Source organism: Linepithema humile, chromosome 1, assembly GCF_040581485.1.
Source record: "Linepithema humile isolate Giens D197 chromosome 1, Lhum_UNIL_v1.0, whole genome shotgun sequence".
In the NCBI taxonomy this organism is placed as follows: Eukaryota; Metazoa; Arthropoda; class Insecta; order Hymenoptera; family Formicidae; genus Linepithema; species Linepithema humile.
The window spans coordinates 18,311,789-18,326,219 of record NC_090128.1 but is presented as its reverse complement, the minus strand read 5'-3'; the positions used below and the strand labels follow the sequence as shown (position 1 = coordinate 18,326,219).

Genomic DNA, 14,431 nt, shown 5'->3' with positions numbered 1-14,431 from the left:
TCGTAAAATCAATTTCTGTACTTAATTTTGCAATTTCACATCTCATTGTATTCTTCTAAATGTATACCTTTTGATGCTTGTGAAAAATAAATAAATGCCAGCATGCGTCATTAATGTAGATTTATTGTGCCTTATTTGCATAAAGCAATCAAATGGAAATAGAAAGTATTTTATACCGACATTTTTATAGTTTATTTATTTAAATTTAGACATTTAGTTACAACTGTGCGGTCAGTATATATACTTTCGCATAACAAGTAGCGTGATTTTTAAACTTCGTCAGCGCTCAATTGTCGCTGCTGTTCACTGCCGTCCGTCGGCTCTTGAGCGCTATTTAATTCTGTTTTCTCGCGTTGAAATTTCTTTGATAATTTTTTCGCCATTTGCGATATCTATATGTTATGATACATTCATATAGTCATTTAATTAACATTTATATCTAACACATATACACACACATATATGTTACAATCCTTAATTCTTACCTGTATATCGACGTCGACAACAGCCATAATGTCATTGAGTGCTGTTAAAATTTCAGCAGCATTAGCTTGTTTGTCACGAGCATCGAGAATCACTGCGTGGTTAATCAATATCAGTGGATCTTGAGGAGCTAGGGCATGAGCTTTTGTTAAAGACCTTTCAGCGCCCTCCAAATCGTCCAAACGTTTCAAAGCCACTGAAATTAATAAATATATACCCCAGGCAGATTAAAAGTACGAATTTCTCTCAGCATGGGTATTTAAAAAACGCTTTCAAACGATATTTTACTGGGAACAAAATTTTTCAAATAAAATTTTTTTTCTTCTCAAATACATTATTCTCGTTTCTAGTATTCGTTACATTAATAATTGCTAGTAATATTTTATATGGAGGATACACGGCGGTATGGAAAATGGTTTTAAAAACGCAGAATTATACGAAAAATAATGCTGTTTTAAATTTTTTAAATTTTCAACTTACGACCTAGTAACAGATACGGCGTAGGATTCTTTGGTTCAGCGCTGACGGCGGCGCACAGATAAATCGCAGCTGATGCAGGCTGCCCAGTGGTAAGAAAAACGATTCCCAAGTTGCAAGACGGGACGCAGGACATCGGGTTCAGGTAATGCGCTCGCTTCAACGAGCTAATAGCCTGCAAAAACATTGCAAAAATAAAATGCATTTCTCTCTCTCGTCGCGCTCTTTTTTTTAAACAACAATTCTAGTGATTATCGTGGATTATCCGCAGCAATATTAATGATAATAATGCAATTGTTTAATAATGCAGTTTTAATTTTGTGATAAAATTTGCATCGTACAATGTGCAATGCTATTTAGCCTGCAATATTAATAACGGAAATGGATTTTCGCAAAATCTGCGAGATGCGTGCTATATATTTCTCTTGCCATTACGCGATACGATCTCGCTTTCTGCCGTACTCTCGGCACTGTTCAAAGTACATTTATCGTTTCAAACGGGAATATATGGTATCAAGGTACTATAGAGTCTGCTGTTTCTCATTTCATTCCGACGTGTTCCCCAGACATTTCTTGTCTCTCGTCTTTTCTCATTTATAATACTCCGTTTCGGAACGTTTTTACCACTCTCGCATCAACATCTGCTGCATTGTAAATAATTCAAGAATATATTTCACTAAAATATCACACTAGATGAAACGCACTGCAAAAAGCGCAATGTGTGACGCGATAGAATGCTTTGTATCAAAGTGTTGATATTTGCTGATCAGAGACGAATACCAGATTACAGGCTTTTTTTTGTAATCAGATCAGATCGCTATTGTGTTACAGACCGTGTATTTTAGCAATACTAGTTTGTTAGCAATAGCAAAACACAAACGTAGCGACAAAGGCTTCGCTCCCGTGCAATTTTGCAATAGTGTATTATTTAATTTAAAGAATTAACATTACTTTTCTCATTCTCTCTTTTTCTCCTTTAGAGAATAATCCCAGAAAAAACATCCTTTTTTTTCTAACGTCTTTTAGCCATCTTTCAGGTGTCTTTAAGACATGCGTGTCGTCTATTACAAACTGAATCATCGCGCTTGGAGCAACGTTCGAAAATAAAACAAAGAAAAAAATGAGAAAAAAATGTGACAAAGATAGAACAGAAACTCACTGCAACATATTTTTGTTTTCCATAGAGGCACATTCCAATGTTATTCCAAAGAGCTGAAGACTCTGGAATAGTTTGTGCTGCTACTTTGTATTTTGATAAGGCTACGTCGTACTCTCTATGATTCTGTAAAATACAATACTGTTGTTCAGTAGAGTGAAACAAATTGCGCGTGTAAAAGCGGGAATTCGTAATTAAATTTTAACCCGACAAATGACACATACGCTTACAGTTATTTTCATTAGTAAAGCAATATAAAATCATGCTTTAATAATAGCGCTTTATGAATTGCGAGACGGTAAGTTCGATTAATTAAAAATTAATTTTCATGCAAATAATTAAAGCGGAAATTGTATTTTTCAAAATCATGCTGCAATATTCCGCACAACCTGTGGATGATTTTGGAAAATTTATCCGACGTGAGCGCATGAGCCGCTGATCGATAACAATTTTTCGAATATTGAAAGGAAGGGATGTTACGCACTTGCATTATATAAGCCATAGGCAAAATTGCTTTGACGCAATTAGGCGATTGAGCCAAAGCTGCTCCAAATTGCTGAAACGCCCGTTGCGTATCTCCAATCCTGAGATACAAGAGACCCAGTTCTGTTGCCGCGTCGGTGCTCTCGGGATTTCCGCTGGATAAAAAAACCGATCGAGGTTAATACCGAAATGTCAAAATAAAACGACGATGGAGAGAATGATGTTAAGGAAAATAAAATACTCGCAATATAAAGATAAAATCAATTAAAAAAAAAAACAATACGATAAGTATTGTGTTGATTTAATTGCATACTATAATAGAAATCGTATTTCCAGAATTGCGCAATACACACACACATATATATACAGCTGACATCACTTACTTCAAAGCTGCAGTATAAGCAGTTCTTGCTTCTGGAATCATGTCATCTAAGAGGTAAAGCCTCGCGAGAGCGAGATTGGGCAGCTCATTTTTCGTTAATTCTGTCGATTTCTTAAAATGTTTCTTACCTTCTTGTAACTGATTCAATTTTATGTAAGCCTCGCCTGAAACGAAACGATAAGTGTTCTCGACAAAGGAAATGGCGTTTTATATTACAGTGTAGCGCACAAGCTTATATGTATGTGTGTGCAAAGTGCAAAGTTATTCATGCACATAGTATTAAGCTAAAGTGCACTTTTGTCAATTAAAGAGAATTTCGTAGCACGTGCATTTGCAAGTTTATAAAACTTAGCTAATGCATTACACGAGATATACTAGATATAGATATAAAGTTTTAAATAACTTGCCTAGACCGTAATATATCTCCCAATCCGGCAGGGCCGATATCTTCTCGGCTTCCGTATAAGCATCTATCGCGCGCTTATGACTTCCCATTATTAATCTGAAGCGGGGCAAAATTATCACGTATTGTGTATTAAATTACTGGACAACTTCCTTTCCCACCCATACTACTTACAACGACTTTGCTATCTGTTTAACATTATCAATGTTCGTCGAATTCACATTATATGCGGTCTGAAAACAATCTAACGAATCTTGAATTTTGCCCTCTTTTCTGAGAATTAAACCCTATGAGAATAAAACGACTTGTACATGCTTCATGAGAATAACAACACAATAAAAAAAAAAATTGTTAAATAAATTTATATATGACGATACAAATTTATATAAGACGATTATAAACGGAAACTTGAATTTTCTCTCAAATAATCCTTTCAATTAATTTTTTAAAATTCGAAATTGTTTTCTTAGTATATTTCTAATTTATCAAGAATAATATAACATATATATAGTAAAAGTATTTTAATTGAAATTGTTTACATTAATCTATATTGATGTATTGATCTCACCTTCAAGTAATTCGCGTATTCGTGGCCATCTGATTTTGTTAATTCTTGTTCGATAAGAAGCTTACAGGCGCTGTACTCGTGTCGAATATAATGCCGATGTAATAACCAGTTGCGGCTTTCTATAGCTGGTATATCTGGAGCTGTGCCGAACAACAAACGGTAAGGAATGACGAATGTTATTATGTTATTATCTTCAATAAAGAGATTTTATGCAATGCGACATTTGATTATTACAAATTATTCGATTGCTTATCGATGATTCATGCTTCAGTCGAAGTCACGCATACACTTGTGCTTTAATGGTGACGATGTTTGATACCTTTTTTGCCTCTGTCGTGTCTTGTCCGTTGTACAACCGCGCTTTCCGCTAAACGACCGTTGCTAAGAACATCATTTGCCATTATTCTCGTAATAGTTTTACTATTGTTGGTTTTCTTTTGATGCACTTTTTACGCTCATCCGTTTAATTTTTCGCTATTATTTGAAGAAACGAGATTGTTACCTTCTTTAATTGCTATGACAACCGAATGAGACCGAATGATGTCGCCACTTTAGTATCAAGCGCGCCAATATTACATTTGAGATGTCAGTGTTCCAATAAGAGTCGGCTTTTTGCGCATGATGCAATAGCGTGTACCAACGCGGCATGTATTCGTGAAAGTTTTGGCCAATTCTGACAAGCAGAGAGCAGTGCTGCCAGTCGGGCCGGGTTGCCCCTCCAACGGCTAGGCCGCGCGCACGGTAACCATGGTAACCACAGTAACGTGTTGTGGGTGCAGTTTTGGCACAATCCCAGTGAACAGACAGATACTGGTAAGGTTTTTGGCAGTTTTTTTTACCCTTGCAACAAATGTTGTTATTCTTAATAATTTCTGCCAAATAAAGTATTTCTTTATAATTATACAAGAATGTTTTTTTACAATTATTCTCATCCTATTCCTTTTTTTAAATAATTATTTTTATCCTATCTTATTCTTCATAAATTTAGTCTTCAATCTGTGTTATCAAAAAAATAAAAATTTAGATTTATATTTACTGGGATCCGTACGCTTACAATACGTTACTGGGCATAGCCTGGTTTTTGGAAGGGACTGGAGGGGCAACCCGGCCCGACTGGCAGCACTGGCAGAGAGAATAAAATTAGAAAAAAAATATAGATAAGTAAATCAATATAAATATTATCAATTATATATAAAATGTGAAGTCTGATATATTAAATAAAGTTAGGCACAAACTAATGAACGTACTTAAAGTACTTTTTTCGTACGATATAAGTACTTCACTGATGCTCGATTCGTCGCACATGCGCAAAGAAGCCGAATCGGAATATTGTTTGAACCTTGTCTAATCCACACGAGCAGATGAAACGAAACAGAAATATTAAAAGTCGGTTGCCTTGTAAACAGACGTGCGTCAAGATTTTTTTAAAACCAACGACAAGGGCAAGCAAAGAAAGAGGAAGGGAGACATTATGCGCATCGATAACGACATTGCTATGTTGTGACAGTACTATCAATACGTGATAACACTGACACACCTGTTATCTGGTGCCAGCGTTCCAAGATGTAGGCGGTTGCTACGACGCGGTGGCTTATACGAATTGCAGCTTCAATACGCGACCGATAACCGCAATACTGCGTTCCCCGGAAGTGCACGAGTTACGGGAACGTATACGAGACTTGATAATCAAGACGATGTGGTATGGAATCGACATTGGCTGAGGGCCGCGGCTGCAAACAGCCGGTTAGGGTTAGGTTATCTCATCATTGTGACGTTGAAAAGAAATTGGAAAAATTTGCTTATCGCTCTTCGACATCTGTTAATGCGAGCACCTTGCTCTGCATTCGCATTTTCATATACTGACATAGGAATAGTGGACGCAGAGTGCGTGAAATTAATTCCTATGTTTACCTGGTAACTATCATAGTTGTGATTACAGATATGTATATATATATATATATATATATACTATAAACAATATGTATTTAGTTCAAATCACAACATCTATTTAACACATTGCATGGTTTTAGAAAGATAAATATGCAATTGCAACGTAAGCAAAAAAATCCAAGTATATTTAAGGGAGTCTAAGGGTGAAAGAATCAAGATGAGCTGTTCTGTAGAATTACGTCAGCGCAGGCAACAAGGGATGGCGGAGGATCCTCATAAACTTGCTGCGATGATGAATAAATCTCAAAGACTCGTATTAGGACTTTTAGTTCTATTACTGGTTGACATAATTTGGGTCTCCAGCTCTGAGCTTACCAAAGTACAACTAAGTTTTGTATGATTGCAATTTTTTTTATCTTTGCATTATATATTACATAGATTTGTCATTTATGATTTCATTCATTATTAGTCTTTTATTGTTATATATGTGATAATGATACAAAGATAACGTATTCTATTTCAGTACATTTATAGGGATGCAACATTTGAAAAACCCTTTTTTAGTACATATGTAAGGACATCCATGTTTACGCTTTATTTGCTTGGATTGTGCTTTTGGCCACCTTGGCGAGAACAATGTAATAAACCTGCAACATATATGGTATGTATTGAATTATGCAAGTTATCTTTTTCTTCTTTTCTCTGATCTTTCTTAAATTTTTATTGTGCTTTCAGTTTATAGACCCTAATGTTGAAGATGACAACTTCTATTCGGAAGCCAATACGAGTCTAGTAAGTATGAAATTATTGCAGAAAATTAAAATTTGTATATATATTAGATTAAATATATCATATATACATTTAAATGAATTGCTGGTTTAAAAAAACTGATTTATTGTATTAATAAACTGGATTTATTTGTTATACATTAAGAGTGATAAAAATGTATAGCTACTAATCTAATAACAACCTAACACATATAATAACAATCATTTATTTTATTACAGAGTGATCCAACATTTGTTCCAATAAAAACTCCGGATCATTGCGATCGTTCATCAGGCACAGAAAGTGATGATTCATCTATCCGCTCTGTAAGATTTAGTAAACTAGCGGAAGTGCGCCATATGTCGGAAAGCGATGCCACAGAAGCTCTATTAGCGCGACTTAGTTATCAAGCCAGTGTGAGAGCTGGAGAACATGCAAGGAGACAGGCTAACAAATTTTCTGTACAAAAAGTAGCTAAAATAGCTCTTATGTTTTGCTTATTTGTGAGTATATAGTGTAAAATTCAATCAATTAATATCGCTGTGTGTCAACATTAATATATATTGTTGATATGATATTCTTTCAGTGGTTCATGGCAAATTACACATACCAAATATCATTGGAGCAAATAGAGGCGAGAATCGTGACTATATTGTCTTCGACATCTAGTTTATTCACTTTAATCCTTGCTGCTTTTTTTCCCAGTAACGGAGGGGACAAGTTTTCATTGTCCAAGCTAGCTGCTGTAGTTGTTAGCATCTTTGGACTAGTAAGTTGCAAGTTTGCTACAATTATATGGAAACAGGAAATTCTCTAGCTTAGAGACAAAGTGCAACTTGTATTGATTTTATACCCTTCTGCCGCTAAAAGTAAACAAAAAATACTTTTTATTAGTGAATTACATATTATGCGATATATATCGAAAAATATTTTCTTTACTTACAGATATTGGTCAGTTTTTCGGGTTTAACTGTACAAAGCAATAGCGTGTCAACGGGCATAATATTAGCTCTAGTCAGTGCTTTTTTCTATGCCGCATATATTGTATTTTTGAAGAGGAAAGTGGATCATGAAGACAAGATGGATATACCAATGTTTTTCGGCTTCGTGGGAATATTCAACTTGACGCTACTGTGGCCTTTATTCTTTATTCTTCATTATGGTCATTGGGAAGAATTTGAATGGCCCGATAGTCATCAATGGACATTCCTAATTATAAACGGCCTGATTGGTACAGTTTTAAGCGAAGTACTTTGGCTATGGTAATTTTACTGGAATTTAATATATCATTACATAAAGCAATAATATGTAGAAACTTCCGTAACATGATTACGTTCTGTTGCAGGGGTTGTTTTTTGACATCGTCTCTCATAGCAACAATGGCTTTGAGCTTAACAATGCCCATGTCAATGGTAGCCGATGTCCTCCTAAAAAAAGTAGAATACCCTTGTATTTTCTACTTGGGTAGTATTCCAATGCTCTTAGCATTTCTGACCGTATCTCTTCTATCTTATTACGATAATTGGGATCCTGTTATGGATTTAATAAAAAGATTTTATATCTGGATTTGCAGAAAGAACAGATCGAGGTAAAGTGTACATGTGTCACGTAGATGTAGTCGAACAACGCATGAATTAGCAATGCATGCATTAATTACAATAACATTTTATAAGTTTGGAATAACTGATTAGAATAACATTATGTCACATGTATTAAATATATGTGAAATATATGGGAAGTTATTATTATTTTCAGAATCCCAGATCTCGAAGCAGAGCAGACAGAGTCCTTAATAGGAATAGACAGCAGTGATCATGAAGCTTAATAAGACAATAACGAGAGAATCGCGCGAACACGGTAAAATACTTCGTGTTAACATACGTCATCGTAGTAAGAACGATTTGATTAACAGGCAAGTTTTTATATAGGTTCTCGAGGTATTTATTTGAAAGTGTAGTACGCGGCTCCACAGGCCGTAAAACAATTCTTTTAATTCAAAACGTCTCGGTGTCACTTGCTTTACATCACACGGTGATACAATGATAATCAAGATTTCATCTTTCTCCAAGCGCATCTATCGCTTTAAGCATCATAAAACGATATTACTGCCGGACAATAACCGTTACGGATCAATTCACGACAAATGAAATGCTTTGTTTGTTCAAGTCTATTCATGCATCTCTAAAACTACCTCTCTGCATTTCTCATCAGGGGGTCGATTGTGCATCATGCAATGTAGTGAAAATTACAAAAGTGAGCAAATTTACTAAAGTATCTATGACCTTATTGGTCAATAACCTAGTAAATTTGCTCACTTTTGTAATTTTTACTACATTGCATGATACACAATCGACTTCCAATTCATCTTATAAGCAAACATCGCTTTCAAACATGAACTAGGCTCTGGTAATTATCATTTCGAGACTATACAATTTAAATCTTGCGCTATGTACCCTGCAACTGGGTTCGCAAAGCAAGAAATTCAGTGTCTTCACCAAAATCTGTATATAGTATGTGATAAGAGTTGGTTAAAATCAAAGAAATATTCGTTTATGAGATTATACGTTTCCTAAACGGTAATATTTTTTATGCTACTAAAGCTTTACATCATTGTAATTGATGATTGATGAATGAATAACTTATCGGAGACATTTTACTACACGCTATAAGGATATACCTAGCACATTCTGTACTTATTGTTTCTAGTATTTGGCTAATTTTAGACAAAAGTATTATAAACTGATATAAAATATAGTTTTAATAAGTAAAAATTAGTGAAAAAAGGAATGCTTTGGACCAATTAAAAATTTGATGATAGTAAAAAAAAAAAAGAAGTTCTTCATAGAGTAAGAAGTCCAGTGAGATGAGATTGAAGTTTTATATTCGATGAAAAAACAATAATTCAAAGTTACATTATATTTCATCTAGTCAAAGCACATCTATCAACTCGTATTCCAAACTCGTAGTCCAAAATTCAATTTCACGATTTCATTCAACAATTGCAACTCCTATAATAAATAGCAATTGCAGTCGGTTTTACATCATTTGCTAATTAATTTCTGCTGCTTCGATAATTAATACGCACAAGTATTACAAAATTGTGTTCGAATATCAACAAGATATTACAAAGTCTAGATAGGATAGATGTGTGAAATAAGAACTGTGAAATGAACTGTGTTTAATCGACTTCAAAGCTCGCGGTTATCGAAAAAGGTATTAATTATTCGAAATTATGAACGTATAACAAGTGTGTAAAAGTGAAAATAAGATAGAAAAGAAGTGTTCTTCTGCAGTTGCGAAATTTAATCCATATTTTTCATCCGTAGAAAAAATCGCAACATTCACGTTCGACCTTCGAAGAATTAATACATCTCGATTGATCTCAACTAAATTAAATGATGCGTTATATTATATCGTATTTTTATTATTAGTACGTTTTCTGACATTGCATCAGAGAAGAACATGTCAGGACCTATATATCTATATAACATGGTATCAGTAATCTATACAAACAAAAAAAAAAAGAGAAAAGGAAGGAAAGAGAATTACCAACTGCTTTGACAAACAAGACGTGTAAAAGAAAATCAAAGAGGGACAGTTGCAATGTTAGATTAACGATGTGATGTGATATAACAATAAATACAGTGCGCGAACATACTTTAACATTACCACAATTAATAGAGAGAATATCGTTAAGTAGTGATCGAATGATCGTTCCTGTAATAATGTTATAACCAGACTTGAAGTTCAATTTATGCGTTGGCCTATGTCGCGCGCATAAGCAGACTATACTTTCCACCTTCGGTTATATGTCTAGCGTAGAGATGTTTGCTAACATATTTATCGGGTGTAAAATCGGATGTGTAATCTCGTACTCGAGATTTTGAAAATGTTCCAATCTCTTCTCTTTCTCTGTCTCCGTCTCTTTCTCTCAAGACTGGCTATAACTATGTTTACTGTATATTCGGTGTAAATATTATGCCCTAAGTTAAACTTACATATTATATAAATATAAAGATTATGTAATAATAAAGTGTATAATCCGTAACAATCATTTGTGTTCACATTGATACGGTAATGCGGAGAACAATTCCGAGACAATTGACTCCCGACAAACAAAACAATTTATAACTCGGTCACAGAAAAGGCGCTCGATGTTGAAGAAACATGTAATTGACGTGCACAATTGTGTCGCGTACATTTTTCTAGGTAATATATCAAGTTCCGATCTAATGATTTAGCGTGGCCGAACACATCGTTTTACGAGGAATTCTAATGTTTTGAATTATTTATTCCGTGATATGGCGCATAATGACGGGACAAGTGCACTTGAACTGCATATAAAAGGTAAATATTCAAAAATTATCGTGGAAGAACAATAAATGATACCGTTTTAACGTACACTTTTTAGTAAATGGACAAAATTTATCAGCGATTTCGGAAAAATGTGATATCGGCACCTTACGGTAGGCATAATGTTTTCATTGCGTTAGAATTACTGGCAAACGAGCAGAATCTTGTTTGATTTCATCACAATACTCTCAATTAGGCTTCCTTCCGATCCATCTTGGCCTAAGATACCTCCACGTCGCTTATCCGACAATACCGATGACATTATCAAACCTCCATATATGATCACTGTGACTGGAACTCCTAGAAAAAGTCGCAGTACAGTGCAAACTATTCCGTATAAGTAAGTTTTTCAAGTAATTTAATGTACTATGTCTGAGTCTACATCTTCTTGAATTGCCCTGTCTTTTCCTTTTAATTTAGACATGCCAAACCGGTTTGCTGCCAAAAATATGAAGTCCCCACACACATACCGAGAAAATTATCTAGTTATAATGATCCGCGTTTTAAAAGGTATCAGATTCTAATTAACTTTTACATTAAAATTTTTTGCTTTGTGACATGTTTCTCAATTCTACATAGTGTGCAAGATGATAGTTTGCGTGCTTTTATATCATTATCTCATGATTTCTATCTGTTTGGTCATCAACATGCCATGGTAACATAATTTGTAATGTAATACAGACAGATATCGCGAGATAAGGCTGAGAAACCAGATGAAGCGTGTAACATGAAGAATGACAAACAAATGTCAGAATCAGATACACATAATCAGCAGGAAAATAAAAAATTTGAAGATAACTTGCAGAAAATAGATAAAAATGTGAACAACTGTACATCTCTGCTCCATCATGATGTAGATAAGTTATCAGAGAGTGTGGTAAAATTGATGAAGAAAACCACTGATTGTCTCACTAAGGAGCAATCTATTTCAGAAACAAATCGTGTAGCAGGTAATTATATATGCAAAGCTTATTGTAAAAATTGTGCATATCAAATTACTCGATTAATTATTTAACGACTTTAAATTTATTACAGCTAATCAATATGTGATTGATGAGCGATGTGACATTGAAAGTCGATTCTGTCAACAAAAACAAGTGAGCAAAGTTCTATTTATAGATGGAAATTGTAGGTGTTGCATATTAAGAGCGCGTTTTTTATTACGTGTTTACATGTTTAGGAAGCTAATAAGCCGCTGCTTTTAATGGTTGATGAGAAAAAGATACACGCTTTGCCTATCAATACTCTCAACATAGAAGCTACTCCCGCACAGCCACTGCAATGTTATAGCGTACAAATTCCTGTAGTGACCTACTGCAATGTACCTTTACAAATACCGAATATTTCCACACAAATTCCGGAGAATGTTAAAATACCAGAATGTCAAAGCGATAATGTGAAGAGACGAGAAACTGTCGAGAATACGTGCGCAGTGTCGAATACATTGACCAATTCAACGTGTAACTCCAAGGAATCTAGAGATAAAGAATATCTTAGTAGTAATGAATTGTTCGATAATGTGTATCTCATTCGTGAGATGAAGATAACTGAAATGTTATCGTTTTTAGGTATTCAGCAGCGTAATGTGATGAACAGCGATGATAACAAAAATATTTCACATTGTAACGAACGCATTACCGATCAAGAGAACATATTGAACAGAAATACCGTAAACGAAGTGTCCAGGAATCATACAAATTTTAATACAACAAATAACATGGACGATATGAAGAATGATGAAAACTCGTCGAATCTAAATGCTGCTGAAAGATTGAACATTGTCGGCGGAAAAGAATGCAATACAAACTCGTGTGTCGACGATTGCATCGAACGGAAAAGATCGAGTGAAAAGAGTTTGGCACATTCGAGGAACCAAAGAATCGTAAAAGACGAGCGAATCAATACGAATGAATCTTCGATGAATGTAACAGATAAAACGCTGCAGAAAAATATACAAAGCTTAGCATTTGGCGAAGTTAAAGGTAAGGGTGAAAGAAATAACGAAAGTAAGGAGAAACACGAGGAGCTGTGCGGCAGCTTGAAGCATAAAACGGCATCCATGAATCTGTCGAGGAAGGCAAAGTCGTTCTTTCGGAAGAAATCCCGTTTGGCGATTGTAGATTCCAATTGCACTCTGATACTTCCCGGTCCACGTCGCATTCGAGGTAAACAGTACGAAAAGACATGCGGTCGTTTAAAGGTAAGTCAGTTATTAAATAGAAGAAGCAGAATAACCAGCACGAATTCTATACGAATCAAGTTCTACGCGCTGAAACAGGGTCGAATAAACTCTCGTTCGTTGACGAATCTGCCAGCGGATAACTCATTCGATAGACTATCGTCCATTCCATTAGAGACTCAGGAACTGCTGAACAAAAATTATTGGGAGTATTACAGGAAACTCAAGCGTAAGCTCGTGCTGACTAAGCCGGACACCGCGGGCGAACATGCAAACAAACTGCAGAATCGTTCGCCCGAATCTCAAACGTTGCAACAATGCTCCCTGCTTTCGTGCATGATCAATACGACGCTTCGAGATTCAACGACTGTCGATAAGAAATCGCTTTCTGATCCGGCGACGAATGTAGCGTCCAATGTGCGCGAAAACATTTTCGGATTGTCGTCTGCGAAGAAACGAAAAAGGACGAAGCAGACGAGCAAACGACCGCTCGAACTTAAAACTATAGGTATGTAAATTATGTTTGGATCATACATAAATGAATAACAATAGAGTTAATTATTTTTATTCGAAGATGAAAATATGAAATACTTTTAGCGCTGCTTGGTATCACGATGTACGTTGCGATCATATTTCTGCCCATAATGTACGACTATTTCTTTGACGAGGAACACGACGATTACGAGAACATGAGTTACCTCGAGCTGACGCTGCAGTACGTCACGGCGTCATTCGGGGAAGCCTTCGGCGGCATTGTCGAGGTCCTGAATACAGTATTTCTACGCCCAGTAAGATTTGACCGAAAGCTGTAACTTCTCTCTCGCTTATTTGAAAACTCGCTAAATTTCGTAGAAACTTGCGCTCTGCATTATGTGTTAATCCGTGAAAATCACGCGTCAAGCGTTCTGCAGTTTTGTGTCATTTTCAGTGTTCGTGTGGGAAATGTAATGACGTTATTTGAATGCATATCCGCGAGTTAACGCCACTCTACATGTCTCGCTACTTGTTCCTATTCACACGCGCGCTTATACCCCATCTATGTTTTGTGTGAGTTATGTCTCTTCTATATACATCGAATTCTTTATATTTTCTAATGATATTTCATACACACGCATATTGTATACGTGATGTGAATGTTTATATACGATTATATATTTGCGATTAAACTTTCTTTGGGATTTAAATCAAACATTAGCTCTTGTCTTCTTCATAGTCTTGTGTTCACTGATTTTAATGTAAATAATGCAAAGTAGAACAGAAGATAGTAAACCGTGTAATTTCGATATATT

General features: G+C 35.3%; 3 protein-coding genes and 1 long non-coding RNA gene across 12 annotated transcripts; 2 read left to right on the top strand and 2 right to left on the bottom strand.

Moving 5' to 3' along the window:
• Positions 1-106: 106 nt before the first annotated feature.
• On the bottom strand, positions 107-4,960 carry BBS4 (Bardet-Biedl syndrome 4). Of its 2 annotated transcripts, XM_012370388.2 has the most exons (10): positions 4,272-4,957; positions 3,953-4,092; positions 3,559-3,671; positions 3,389-3,483; positions 2,983-3,145; positions 2,601-2,754; positions 2,120-2,242; positions 964-1,135; positions 486-679; positions 107-392 (listed from the first exon to the last, which is right to left on the bottom strand). In XM_012370388.2, the coding sequence occupies exons 1-10, from the start codon at positions 4,351-4,353 to the stop codon at positions 270-272; spliced, it is 1,359 nt and encodes a 452-aa protein (XP_012225811.1). In that variant the 5' UTR covers positions 4,354-4,957; the 3' UTR covers positions 107-269. The 2 variants fall into 2 exon arrangements, with proteins under 2 accessions (XP_012225811.1, XP_012225812.1); XM_012370389.2 differs by lacking the exon at positions 2,120-2,242 and having other exon boundaries at positions 4,272-4,960.
• Positions 4,961-5,253: 293 nt separating this feature from the next.
• Positions 5,254-10,661, top strand: LOC105674193 (solute carrier family 35 member F5). 4 transcript variants are annotated; one of them, XM_067351989.1, is made up of 10 exons: positions 5,254-5,866; positions 5,983-6,236; positions 6,366-6,503; positions 6,578-6,634; positions 6,850-7,113; positions 7,197-7,379; positions 7,556-7,872; positions 7,956-8,198; positions 8,366-8,467; positions 8,539-10,661. In XM_067351989.1, exons 2-9 carry the CDS (start codon positions 6,060-6,062, stop codon positions 8,433-8,435), a joined length of 1,449 nt encoding a protein of 482 aa, XP_067208090.1. In that variant the 5' UTR covers positions 5,254-5,866; positions 5,983-6,059; the 3' UTR covers positions 8,436-8,467; positions 8,539-10,661. The 4 variants fall into 4 exon arrangements, with proteins under 4 accessions (XP_067208090.1, XP_067208081.1, XP_012225784.1 ...); XM_067351980.1 differs by having other exon boundaries at positions 5,255-5,866; positions 5,987-6,236; positions 8,366-10,661; XM_012370361.2 differs by having other exon boundaries at positions 5,255-5,866; positions 8,366-10,661.
• Positions 6,282-13,982, bottom strand: LOC105674195 (uncharacterized). Of its 3 annotated transcripts, none has more exons than XR_010889399.1 (5): positions 13,841-13,982; positions 7,904-11,263; positions 7,554-7,819; positions 6,848-7,473; positions 6,282-6,489 (listed from the first exon to the last, which is right to left on the bottom strand). It is a non-coding gene; the product is annotated as an uncharacterized lncRNA (long non-coding RNA). The 3 variants fall into 3 exon arrangements; XR_010889400.1 differs by having other exon boundaries at positions 7,221-7,473; XR_001101073.2 differs by lacking the exon at positions 6,282-6,489 and having other exon boundaries at positions 6,734-7,033; positions 7,221-7,473.
• LOC105674191 (myb-like protein X) lies at positions 10,816-14,331 on the top strand. Of its 3 annotated transcripts, none has more exons than XM_067351904.1 (10): positions 10,816-10,957; positions 11,022-11,076; positions 11,160-11,303; positions 11,384-11,473; positions 11,645-11,913; positions 11,999-12,060; positions 12,144-12,462; positions 12,532-13,650; positions 13,740-13,930; positions 14,071-14,331. In XM_067351904.1, the coding sequence occupies exons 1-10, from the start codon at positions 10,912-10,914 to the stop codon at positions 14,101-14,103; spliced, it is 2,328 nt and encodes a 775-aa protein (XP_067208005.1). In that variant the 5' UTR covers positions 10,816-10,911; the 3' UTR covers positions 14,104-14,331. The 3 variants fall into 3 exon arrangements, with proteins under 3 accessions (XP_067208005.1, XP_067208013.1, XP_067207999.1); XM_067351912.1 differs by having other exon boundaries at positions 12,144-13,163; positions 13,242-13,650; XM_067351898.1 differs by having other exon boundaries at positions 12,144-13,650.
• The last annotated feature ends 100 nt before the right edge of the window (positions 14,332-14,431 follow it).